General features: G+C 33.1%; 1 protein-coding gene across 8 annotated transcripts in view; it reads left to right on the forward strand.

Annotated features, from left to right (window-relative positions):
• NAALADL2 (N-acetylated alpha-linked acidic dipeptidase like 2) overlaps positions 1–13,866 on the forward strand; it is a 1,357,959-nt gene that overhangs the window by 1,020,752 nt on the left and 323,341 nt on the right. For all 8 annotated transcript variants that reach the window (XM_047730769.1, XM_047730776.1, XM_047730785.1 and 5 more), the window contains 3 exons: positions 5,591–5,683; positions 8,372–8,577; positions 12,860–12,979. In XM_047730769.1, the coding sequence (XP_047586725.1) occupies positions 5,591–5,683; positions 8,372–8,577; positions 12,860–12,979 (419 nt within the window). The remainder of the gene's footprint in view (positions 1–5,590; positions 5,684–8,371; positions 8,578–12,859; positions 12,980–13,866) is intronic.

Here is a 13,866-nt window from a genome sequence, read left to right on the forward strand (position 1 = left end):
CATAGAACATAATATTGAAGTGGAAAAAATATATAATGAAGATCTAGAAATCCCATTTGAAAATACTAATAAATTAGCTACTTCAAGCAAAACTGATAGAGAAAAAAAAAAAGATGAGTGAATTAATGTTAGAAAAGACAAAAAAAAAAAAAAAACAACAACCACAACAAACCCAGATATATGGAAGTGATTTTCTTTTTTTTTTTCTTTTCTTTCTTAGGTAAGCACAAGAATAGAATGAACAACTAAATGCAGTAAATTTAGAGGAAATAAAGATGTTAAAAATTTGAATGTATTTATAACCATTAATATTTATTTGAAAATATTAATGAAATGAAATGTAAATATACATTAAGTGATAATGTACCCTCTTTCCTCACCCCACACATAAATATGAGGACCAAATAGTTTAGGTATGTTTCCTTTGTAAAATGGATAATCCCTATGCTACATGTAAACTCTTCAAAAATCCAGGAAAAGAAGCAAATATCCCTAAACATTTGGAAGGTTGCGTAATCCAGATACCAAAATCAGACAAGGATAAATGATAAGTAAAATTGTCAGCCAATCTGTTATTTATGCAAATATCCTAAAAAAATACTAGTATACCCAGTTACAAAAATACATATCATGACTAAGTTGAGCTTTTTCCAGGGGTTTATGCATTTTTTAACACGGTCAAGTGAGACGCCTTGCAATTATCTCAAAGAGGATTCAACATCTGTTTATGATAAAATGTGTTTGCAAAGTAAGAACAAAAGTGTTCTTCCTTAATTTGAAAGGGAATTTTCCTTAAAAATTAACAAACATCAAACATCATTTGTTTGTTTGTTTGTTTTTTAAATAAAATCTGAGAAACATTCTTTCTAAAGTGAAGAATACAAAGTAAGGACCAAGGAATAAGGCTCTCATTGCCTTTATTCCAAACTGCACTGGCAATCCTACACAAGATGATAAGAACAATAGTTGAAAGTTGTAAAATTTGAAAAGAATAAATAAAACTCTTCTTTTGGTAATTGTCTAAATTGAAACCAACAAAAATAAAACTCTATAGATCAATAGTATAGTGTATAAGAGATTAACAAGAAGGCACATTGTACAACCAAGGTAAGAAATTAAATACCATGCTTATACACAATAGAGAAAGTTAAAAATATTATATATTGTTATCACAGCAGGAAAATCATAAAAATAAATTTAATAATAATTGTTCAAAACTTTTCTGGAACAAAATATAAAACTTCATTAAAAGACCTAAAAGGCAACTGAAATAGTGAGGCATACAATGTTTATGGACAGAAGACACAATATAGTTTCCTAAATGAGTTCATTAATTTAATTCAGCCCTAATGCAATTCTCAAATGTCTTTAATAAAGAATGTGTGAACAATTGGCTATCCATACCACAGAGGTAATATTGAATATCTACTTCACAGTGTATTTTGACTGGATTAAAAACTTGAATTTGAAAATTCAATTTTAAAATATTTGAAAAATATTTTCATGATAGTGTTTCTTTTTTTTTTTTTTAAAGATTTTATTTATTTATTTGACAGACAGAGATCACAAGTAAGCAGAGAGGCAGGCAGAGTGAGGGGGGGGGGAAGCAGGCTCCCTGCCAAGCAAGGGGCCTGATGTGGGGCTCGATCCCAGGACGCTGGGATCATGACCTGAGCTGAAGGCAGAGGCTTTAACCGACTGAGCCACCCAGGTGCCCCTCATGATAGTGTTTCTTTTTTTTTTTTTTTAAAGATTTTATTTATTTATCCACTTGACCCTCAGAGATCACAAGTAGGCAGAGAGGCAGGCAGAGAGAGAGGAGGAAGCAGGCTCCCTGCCAAGCAGAGAGCGTGACGTGGGGCTTGATCCCAGGACCCTGGGATCACAACCAAAGCCGAAGGCAGAGGCTTTAACCCACTGAGCCACTCAGGCGCCTCATGATAGTGTTTCTTAAACAAACAAACAAAAAATTAAAAAACCCACAAGTACTCAAGGAAAAATAATAAATTATTGAATTTGACTTTATTAATACTTAAAATATAATAAATATCTAGAAAATATAAATCACAAACTGAAAAGTGTTTGTACTACATATAACTAATAAGAGAATAATATTCTAAATAGAAAGAAAAAAACACAAAAATACCCCAAATGATAAACAACTCAAAGGAAAATGGTCAAAGAACATAAATAAAAAACTTGGATTATGAATATACATATAAAAAATTGTTGGGGCACCTGGGTGGCTCAATTGGGTCCTGGGATCAAGTCCTACATTGGGCTCCCTGCTCAGCAGGGAGCCTGCTTCTCCCTCTCCCTCTGCCTGCCACTCTGCTTCCTTTCTCTCATTCTCTCTGTCTCAAAAATAAAAAAAAAAAATAAAAAAATATTTAAAAATAAAAATAAAAAATTTCTGAACCCTACTAGTAATGAGGGAAATGTAAATTAAAGCAATAATAAGATTTTTATACCTGTCAGATTGTCAAAATTAAAAATTCTGAGGAGCAACTTCTGTGGATCTATTATAGTTGAAGATACACATATATTATAATCCACAACTTCTAGTTATCTAACTGAAGAAAAAAATGGCACGTATGCAAAAGAAATGTAAAGAAAAACATTTTTTTTTTTGCCACAATGTAATGTTGAAAATTTAGATATAACCTCCTTAGAGTTCAGTAACACTAGAACATAAACTGGGATTGATCCTATTATCAAATATACTTAGCAGTTTAAATGAATGACTCATATCTACTTACCTTCATGGAAAGTTATGAAAAACATAATGCTAAGTGGAAAAAAAAAGGAGGTAAAATAATTTCTGTCAAATGTCAAAGCCTATAAAAAAGTAGAGTACATTGATTTCTATTTATGTGCCAATGCCCTTGTCTACCCATATTTGCTTATCAATCTCTCAATATTATCTAAATCTATGTAACAAAACCCAAAGTGATTAACATTAACCTTAGGGTAATAGCCAAATCTGCAAAATCATATTTGTAACTGAAAAAGGAAAAGAACTAAGAAACTATAATAAAATAATATCTAAAAACTAATATCTTAAAACTAATATCTTAAATACTAATCATAATATGTTGCATTATTTTTTATTCTTTTATATATATGAAGAATATCTTATAATGAGAGAAATGGAGGCTTAGAGTGAGACTTTACTGTTTAGCTAGAAATGTTATATATATGAAGACCTGAGTTTGAGTCTCAGTTCTGCCCCATGTGTTTTATTCAATAAAGATAATAAAAACTTTCACTTGGTTATTTTAAGAGTCAGTGAGATAAATGTCTATTGTTATAAGTTGTAAGACACTGTATTAATGCAAGGTAATATTCGAAGCAGTAGTGTATATATCTTGTAAGGTTTTCTCACTTCTGAATTAGGGGAGAAAAAAGAATCTTACAAAATCAGAGAATATTTTTTCATCTACATCTAACTGAAAGATACTCTGGAAATATTTTTTAAAACTATAACGTAATGTGTCTCTTATTTAAAGCTCACTATCTGGACTGTTTGGAACAAATATAGAACATGGAATTAAACATTAAAGACAAACATATGAGGGGCGCCTGGGTGGCTCCGTCAGTTAAGCCGCTAACTCTTGATTTTTGACTCAGGTCATGATCTCAGGGTGGTGAGAGCCAGCAGTGTAGGACTCCGTGCTCTGAGGGAAGTCTGCTTGAGATTCTCTCCTCCCTCTCCCTTTGTCCCACCCTTGCTATCTTTCTATCTATAATAAATAAATAAGCCTTAAAACAAAACAGAACAAAACAAAAAAAAACAAATATATGAATCCAACTATGTGATGTTCTGCAAAAAGGAAAACTATGGAGAAATTTAAAAGCTCAGTGGTTGCAAGGGGTTCAATAAGGAGAGGGTAGGGGAAGGATGAAAAGGTAAAGCACAGGAGATTTTTAGGGCAATGAAACTATTCTGTATGATACAGTAATGTTGGACACATGTCCTTATGCATTTGTCAATATCCATATTATGTGTAACACGAACGGTGAAGCCTAATGCAAACTATGGACTTTAGTTAATAATTATGTATTAATACTGTCTTACCAATGATAATGAATAGATCACCCTAATCAAAGATGTTAATAGGAGCAGGGGAGAGAGATTGGATATTTGGGAGCTTTGAACTTTCCAGTCAATTTTTCTGTAAATCTGAAACTGCTGTGAAAAACCAAGTATATTCATCAAAGCAAACACAAATGCATGACGCTTAAATTAAAACCACAGTACTCGGGCTCTAAGCAGATTTCCATTTCTCATATATGAGTTGCTCAGGCATTCTCTCATGACATCCTTACTCCTGTTTTAGTTTTAATTTTAACAAATTCAGGATAATGGTTTCCCATTTAAATTGTTAGAAAGGGTACATTCAAGGAAAGAAGAAACTTATTTATTGTAACAATTTTCATTTAGTGAAAAGAAGTGACACTACTGAAGGCCCGTCAGTATAGCTCAGCTACTTTGTATTAGCTGCTTTCTAATTGCCACCCCCACCCCACCCCCAGATAGAATCTCCCACCTGCCCTTGAACTGCTTCTAGAACCCTCCTACCCACAGACTTCCCAGGATCCATCAAATACAGAATTAATACATGTCACCCCTAAAGGCCTTCAAAGATGGCTTCAGGACTGTGACTGAATCATCTCTGGATGATTTGCCTTATTTGTTGTTGATGTCTTTGCCTTATTGTTGAAATTTTTGAATATCAGGATTGAATACAAGAACTCAAAGAGGCAGAGCAATTAGGAGGAGATTTAGAATAGAAGTGAGAAAGCAACCAATACAGGTGAAAAATGAAGGCTGCAATATTTGGAAATACGTATAACTTTAGAAATATTTATTCTTTTCATTTCTGTAATGCTTTACAGTTTTTAATGTGATAACATAATAATGAGTCATACAGGAAAGGTTAAGTTAGCTTCCACATGCTCTTTTTTCTGAAGCTAGAAAAGCACTTAAATTTATTTGGAAGTAATTTTATCTGATACGTATTTTTTTAAATATGAGTTGTCCACTTCTCCCTGAGATCTTCTGGGTGCTCTCATATTGAACTTCCCTGTAGCTCTGGGCTGTGGAGTTTAGGCTGCTTCTTTATAGCTCTATAGTTCTGTGAGGCCAGAAATGGTAACTTCGTCATCATTGTATCACAAGTACCTAAAACAGAGTTGACACAAAGTATTGAATAGATACTTGTGAAAAGGTGTAACTTTGATTTTCCAGAAAAAATTCTACTGTTTGGAATTCTTTTGTTAATGATATTGAAATTTTTTTTTTTAACTTTTTATTTTTTTCAGCATAACAGTATTCATTATTTTTGCACCACACCCAGCGCTCCATGCAATCCGTGCCCTCTACAATACCCACCACCTGGTGCCCCCAACCTCCCACCCCCCACCCCTTCAAAATTCTCAGATCGTTTTTCAGAGTCCATAGTCTCTCATGGTTCACCTCCCCTTCCAATTTCCCTCAACTCCCTTCTCCTCTCCATAAGATATTGAAATTTTTAAGAGAAAAAGACAGAATATAGGGGGAAAATCTTATTATTATTATTTTTTTCAGATAAAAGAATTGTCAACATGCAAGTTCAGACAGTTACAAAATTCAAAACAGTGACTAATGTTGTTGGATATTTAAAGGGCTTGACATCTCCAGGTAAGTAGTACTGAGATTCTGTATGTATTTGTAATCTATTAACCTATAAGAAAATGCTCTATAACAATGTAAGAGCGTAATTAAATGCATTTCCTACTTTAGATGTAACTGGTTCACTCCACTCTAAGAGTGAGTCAGTATGAAACCAAGAAGCAAGTCTTTATTCTCTTTCTTACTTTCTTCAAAAATAAATCAAAGTAGAGAGTATAGGGGAAAACAAAACAAAATTAAATGAGAAAACAGTTTAGATTTGATAAATCGGCATGTACCTCATGAAGAAAAACTACAAAACCAATGTTTTTTTGCTTGTTTGTTTGCTTAGTCTTCACTATAACATAACCCTTGGATTTTTTACTTTTATCAGGAAAGGACCTTTTAAGAAAGAAAATCTTTTAGTTTTAATGGTGTCTTTAAAAAAATAATAAAAGTTTTTATCTCCAAAATCTAATTTTTCAGTGCTAATCCACGTTCTTCCTCTGACCCTTCATCCATCGACAGTTCTGCTTAATGTCTGCGTGGCTTTAGGTTTTGAAGATGCTAATGAAAAGATCACCTGGCTAAATTTTAAGTAATTTTACTCCTTGCGCTAGGATGTTCATAGCATCTTCAGATAATATCATCAGGCTAAGAAAGTAAAACTAGCTATATTAATTAAGAGACTCATAACAACACTTCCTAATGCATTGTGAGGCTGAACCACATATTGCTGTCTGAGTGCTTGTCACCCAGGGTAGAATGCGGCAGTCCGGTCTGCACAGTTGGGCCACCTCTGTTAATTTGGTTGGGATATTTACTCCAGTTCTCCTTAGAGAATTACTTTTCTCCACAACTTTAGTCAAATTGACCCCATAATTGATAACCTAGAGAATTTTGAGATCAAGTTTTACATCTCCCCAAGTTTCTTGCCAGCCAACTCTTAGAGAATTAATGGAAGGTTCATATTTTCTCTGTTTTCTTTACAGTAACAATGTTGAACAATCTCTGATTTTAATATCTTTAAATGCAAGATATAAATGGGTTGAGAAATTGTCATGGGCTGCATTTCAACAGATTTCCATCAAGAGAATCTCTAATCGAAGCACCAGCAATATTTATCATCATTGCTACATATACTAGTTTCTATGGAAAAACCAAATTGTGCAAAACTATACTAGTTGGAGGGTAAAAGAACTTTCCTAATTGAAATTCAATATAGAAAAAAATCAATTTCTTAAAATCAATTTACCGGTAGTATTCTGCAGTGTATAATAAGCAAAGATTCCCAAATTTTGTTTATTTGAATTCTACACAAGAATACTGGCTGTTCATTCACATGATTTTCTTATTTAATGGCTCTGAAAATTAGAAACAATTGTTAAGGCTTTTGGTTATGGTTTGTCTAGAATACAGATAATTCCAAGCAGAACTTTCACACATATCTGGGAGATGAGTAAATAAATTTCCTGAGTTTCAACATTTGCAACCACCCTGGATATACCATTAATTAAATTTTGATAAAATGTTGGCAGATCAGATCCATTGCTGGTTCTAAAATCAGCAGAAAACTAAAATAACTTCATGCAGTGATTTCCCATCAAATAGCTTTCTGATGCCATGAAGTAAAGGAGTAATTCATTTATTCCACACACAAGTAGTACTTATGTGTCAGACACTGTTCAAAATGCCTTACACTTAGCAACTCATTTAAAACAGAAAGCAAGGGAATGATGTATGTAGTATTTGTATTTTCATTTTATACTTGAAGAAATCCAGGCATAAAGCCTTAGATAAGCTCTCCAAGGTCACATAACTAGTATATCGGAATGCCTGGACCCAAACCCAAGCAGGCTGGCTTCAAAGTCCGCACCACTGAGCTATAGGACATCTCTGAATAAAATGACACTCTGAAGAAATCTTTTTACACAGATGTATTGGGCTACTTGGTGAAAGAAATATAGATCAACACCAGTAACATTCAGTGGCAACAAAATCAGAGGAAACTCTGGAGATAGAGTTTTAGTCTACCTTATTATTGACAATAGTCAGTAATGTACATTGAGTAGGCCCCATCCATGTGTCGTGGAGATCTTTCTATGTTGTGTCTAATGGATTTTGTATGATTATGTGAAATATGTGGGAAGAAAACTTTTATAGTAGTTGTATGACTTTTGATGTTGATTTTTTTTTTTTCCTTCAGGGAAATGAGAAGAGCTAAGACTATAAACTGGAAGCTGTAATTAATTCCCTAAATACTTCATTTATTTCAAAATCCATATATGACTACCACATTATTTAATATTTACAGCTACTGAATAACTGCTCCCTCATATGTATTAATAGTTCATTAATATTTACTGAGCATACATGCATTGTTTACAGGGCACTTCCCACTATGATTCTGGAAAAGTGTTAGATAAAGGTTTCATTGTGGCATATTTGTATACTTCATTAATTAATATGCATGTTGCAAAGGACAGTAATATGGATCTCAGCTTTGGAATCATAATTGAGTTCAGCAGCTGCTTCTGCTTTGATATACACAGATGTGTGAATCAAGACAGTGGGTGAAAAATGTTAAAGTAGTCTTAATTATTAGGACAGTTTTACATAATTGGTGCTCAGTTGTGCAAAGGATTATGTAAATGTCATTAAATTTATTGTTAAGGTTTATATTTTGTCTTAATGGCCCTTGTCTCCTTCTATTTCCAGACCGGTATATCATAGTTGGCAGCCACCATCAAAGTGCATACGGTTCTTATGGACAAGAATGGGCCAGCAGCACTACTGTAATCACTGCTTTTATCCGGGCCTTGATGTTAAAAGTTAAGAAAGGGTGGAGACCAGACCGCACGATTGTTTTCTGTTCATGGGGAGGAACAGCTTTTGGCAATATTGGCTCATATGAATGGGGAGAGGTAAATGCACATTAATTACTATGCTTTTCCTGCTCTCATGCACTCACACTCTCTCTCTCTCTCTGACTAAAGTTGACAAAATAAAGTTCTGAAGCCAGGGATAAGAATGTGCCTTTCAATCAGCTGTCCTATCTTCTAACTTGCTGAGATCACCTGTAAGAAAGAGGGGGGATTAGACCCCAGTGCATTGTGTTTGATTTGCAACTATCTTACTCTTGTTGCTCCCAGACCTACCCTACAGTTGTGTTTACCTGGTTATTGTTTCTCCTTAGACAGGTTGATAGTTACTGGAGAAGAAAAGATCAGGTAATGCATACAACTACTTATCCCCCCCCCCCCAACTTTCTGGCAGTTATCTGGAATTAGGAAACAGTCTTCTATGTTAAATATCTACTACCTAAGGATCATACCATATCTATACCATATGTAGGTTGGCCTCAGAATAGTGGTTTCCTTCCATCTCACTCCATTGCATCCTCCTTCTATTCTTACATGTCTATCTCTCTGTTCCTTCTTTTCTACAAATCTATTAACCCACCTACCTACCGAAACTACCTTAGGAAGGCTTTGTCCAAGTGAAATCTCTATGCAATGAGTCATAGTTAGAATGCCACTGGAATGTTTAAGTTTCAAATGCTTTTGATAGGTATGGGTTTCACAGACATACTGTATTTTTAATGGGATATATCAAATGATAATTGAATTGATGACATGTTAAAAACAATGAAAACATTTTAAAACTCTTACATAGTCTATTTACTTGATGATTTTATTTATTTTTTTTTTAAAGAGGGTTGGTGGAAAAGGGTAGGAAAAAAATCCATACAATTTTATCTAGGAAAATAAAACAATTTGATATTCTAGTTTATTTACTATCTCAGCTTAGGAAAAACAAAACAAAACAAAACCCTAAATATCTAATGCGAAATTCTCCTAAGTCGTTTTTTAAGTATTTAAAAAAAAAAGATAAAATAGTCTATTGACCACAAAGAAAATATCAAAAAGATACACACAAAAAAATAGCAAGTGTCTTTTTAATTTGAAGAAAAGTATTCTTAAAACAATGGAAAAAATTTAGTGTAAAACTTATCAAGATATACATGTTGCAAATTAGAATATTTTTCATACCCAAATTAGTTGTGTGTTTGTTTCATATTCAAAAGAACTAATTGAAATATATCAATTTTACTGCTGAAAGAAACTTTTTAAATTTATGACAAATTTTTAGTTAGATGGAAAATGTAATAGCTGAACCAACTTCTCAAACTTTTATTCTAAATTACTTTAAAGACATAAATAAGTTAAAAAGCATTTTGGGGAATATATTTGTGATATGGTCTGATTTTAGTATTTCAGAATTTTTTTCATCATAAAACAGTATTTCAGTTTTCTTGCAACATTAAGGTGCATTTTAAAAAGTATGTCTTAAAGATTTTCAAATTCCAAAAATTTATTCCTCTATGTCATACAGCCTTCTCCATATCTGTCTAGTAACTTTTACATTAAATTTATGTTATTCCTAAATTAGCACATATAGTTCAAAGCTATGTTCTGAAAGTTGGCTTTTCCAACATTAGTAGTTCCTAACTTATGTATCCTGAGCCCTATGCATGGGGAAGTGCATTGCAAAAATCCTTTGAATTTATTTGACCACCAAACACCACAGCCTGTAAATTCGATCAATAATGTGGCCTTGTATGTATGTGGGCAATTATATTTTAAAATTGAAGAGATTAAAAAAAATGATTTTTTTGTATTTGATAAAATATAGATTTATTTGTAAGTTTTACTGAATTCATTTTATCTTTTGATAGTTTTGTATTTTTCTGTCAGCAAATACAGCTAAAACAACTAAAAACTGTATAATGTGGGAGCCCGTAGAGAAAACTATTTATGTTAGAAAAGACCCTTCCTATTCAAAAATAGTAGGAACCTCTGTCCTTACATTTTTATGTAGGTATGTTATATGTATGTTTGGCAACCAGTTATCCGTTCAGTCACTTTCTGGCTTTTTCCATTACTAGATAGGCAAAGATACAAGAGTGAAGAATATGGCAAATAACATATAGATTTGATTATTGGCTCATGAAGTGTACTATGTAAAATTACTATGTCTCAGAAGATTATTACAATACTGTTCATGAAGTCATTTTGTAAGTATCTGCTTGAGAAGGAATTTAGAAAACTATTTAGAAAACTACTGGTTTTCCTGTTCTGTCTTCTTTTACCAAATCTACTCCTGAGAACAAAACATTTTATTTCTAGTTGAAATCAAGTTACGGTCTAACCTAATTTCCCAGTGAAGATGAGTGAGGAAAGCACTTGCTGACATGTCATACTGCCCTATTTAATTTTACTTGCACAGGAAACCCACAGTTGTAATTAAAAAGATTAAGAGATATTGCTCACTAAACTTAGAACTGGAATTTATAGTGATAGAGTTATTATAGAAGTGACTCAATACTGATATTTATCCTTGAGGAAAATTATCACATTTTACTAAATAATTGCTACCATTTCTAAATAAAATAGTACCATTTACTAAATGAAAAGTACTTTTTTTCTTCTTTTCTTCTTTTGTAGATTCTCCATTTTCACAGGCAACTGCGGAAATGCTACAGAATTTACAGTCAGAAAGTCTGACTTCAAATTCTTTCTACCATAAAACTCTGTGGTGTTAGGCGAGATTAACTTCTCCAAGACTTGATTCCTCTGCACATGTACTAATACAAGGTTCTCATGAGTGTTAAATGCACTAACATATATACAGTTCCTATGTGCTACTGTGTAAATAGAAGTTGTTTTGCCACAGCACTTGCCGGACATTTTTTTCTTAAAAAAAGGACATTTTTTAAAAACATTATTATGTGCAGAGTATTTAAGCTTCAGTTCATCATTCCTGTCCATTTGAAACATTTACTCATTTTATTTATTTATTTATTTATTTATTTATTTTAAAGATTTTGTTTATTTATTTATTTCACAGACAGAGATTACAAGTAGGCAGAGAGGCAGGCAGAGAGAGGAGGAAGCAGGCTCCCTGCTGAGCAGACAGCCTGATGTGGGGCTCAATCCCAGGACCCTGGGATCATGACCTGACCCGAAGGCAGAGGCTTTATTTAACCCACTGAGCTATGCAGGTGCCCCTGAAATAGTTATTCATTTTAAATGAAATGTCTTCACCTCTCTTACAGAGGTGTAGCTGAATTTTCAACTTAAAATAGGAGTCACAGGGCGCCTGGGTGGCTCAGTGGGTTAAGCCTCTGCCTTCGGCTCAGGTCATGATCTCAGGGTCCTGGGATCGAGGCCCATATCGGGCTCTCTGCTCAGTGGGGAGCCTGCTTTCTCCTCTCTCTCTCTATGCCTGCCTCTCTGCATACTTGTGATCTCTCTCTCTGTGTTTCAAAAAAAAAAAAAAAAAAATCTTAAAAAAAAAAAAAATAGGAGTCACATACTGATTTGCCAGGAAGACAGGCTCTTGAGGTCTTACATGTCATATGTCAGAGGAAGAAAGGTAAGGTCCTAAGACACAAAGTATGACAGTTTTTAGGTCATTTCTATAGAATTGTCATCATGATGACTAGTCATTACATATTTATGCAAAAAAGGAGGAACATAACAGAAGGCTGTCTTAGCAGGACCTTATTAATAGGCACAGTGGTCTTCAGTTTTGGGGGATAGGGCTCAGCAAAGAAGTAGAAGAACTATTCTGCTGACATCATTTTATGCTACTCATGTGCATAAAATGTATCAGGTTTTATTTCAGGTAATATGTGCAGGGACAAAGGTATATTATGTCCCATTTTGCTCAGAATAAAGAGCTACTGCATGTAAAAATTAGCTCACTGTCTCAAAGGAAAGGCCTAGTTTGAATAATCACTGTAGTAGTTTACCCATGTCTATTCTCTAATTCAGTAACTATAAAATAAAGTGCTGTGGCCTGAGCAAACTTTCTATCTATACTCTAAAGTCGAATCTTATAAAAGCTTAGCCATTTAAGAACATTTTCTTTTAAGATTTGACTTTCTTCAGGAACATGTTTAAAAATATTTTGTCATGTGTGATATGTAACTCCTTATCCCTTTTATTTAAAATCCTTTTATGACCTTTGTACACTCTAATAGAGTACATTTTTTTAAAACAGTAATTGTGCAATGTAATGATTTTTTTTTTGCAATATAATGATTTTAAGTAGGGAGTGTTTATTATTCAATACATAACTGATAAAGTAAAATCTCTTTCTTTTATGTAATGGTTCTTTGTTTATTTGTTTTGGTTTCAGGATTTCAGGAAAGTTCTTCAGAGAAATGTCGTGGCTTATGTTAGTCTCCATAGTCCCATAAGGGGTAACTCAAGTCTACATTCCATAGCCTCACCATCTCTTCGGCAACTGGTAATAGAGGTAAGATGGACTACTTTTTAATAAAATGATATTATATATATATATATATATATATATATACACACACACATATATAATATATTATTATATATAATATATTATTATATATAATAAATTTATTATTATTTAATGAAATGCCTATTTCCCTATAATTTGAGAAATTATATAAATTGTCTTGATGTTTTCATTTGTATTTAATATGCCCCAAACTATCTGTTTTAAGTAATAATCTGTCGCTTATATTTTTCATCAATGTTCCTTTAACCAGTTTTTTATGTTCTGCAATTCTGTACTTACTATGGTGATAGGTGTAGGTAGAATCTTACAGTTATAGAGAACATATGTAAAATTATAAATTTGTTTTTTAAAAATTGAATTTAGTTCTCAAATTCCCAATTCTGTTAATCTTGATACTTTTTGGTAAACTTCGTTACTTTTAGACTTCCTCCTCGCTCATGGTTTGAGCAGATTTGAGACCTGCTCTATCTTTTCGACAACATTGTAAGCACCCGAAAAGCAGGATCTATGTCTAGTTCCTAGAATATAGTGATAACTAATTCCAAGATATTTAGAAAATATTATTTAAAAATACTTATGGGAAAGAATAGCACACATTTTCCTATAGAATAACTTGAAAAAAAATCATGTGGCTTGTGATAATGTCTCACGAGACATTTAAAAAATATTTATTTATTTATTTAAGATTTTATTTCTTTATTTGACAGACAGAGATCACAAGTAGGCAGAGAGGAGGCAGAGAGGGGGAAACAGGCTCCCTGCTGAACAGAGGCTCAATCCCAGGACCCTGAGAGGCTTAACCCACTGAGCCACCCAGGAGCCCCCAATTGTTTTTTATTTAAAAAAATTTTTTTCTTATTCACTCTGGG

This window comes from Lutra lutra, chromosome 1 (genome assembly GCF_902655055.1).
Source record: "Lutra lutra chromosome 1, mLutLut1.2, whole genome shotgun sequence".
In the NCBI taxonomy this organism is placed as follows: Eukaryota; Metazoa; Chordata; class Mammalia; order Carnivora; family Mustelidae; genus Lutra; species Lutra lutra.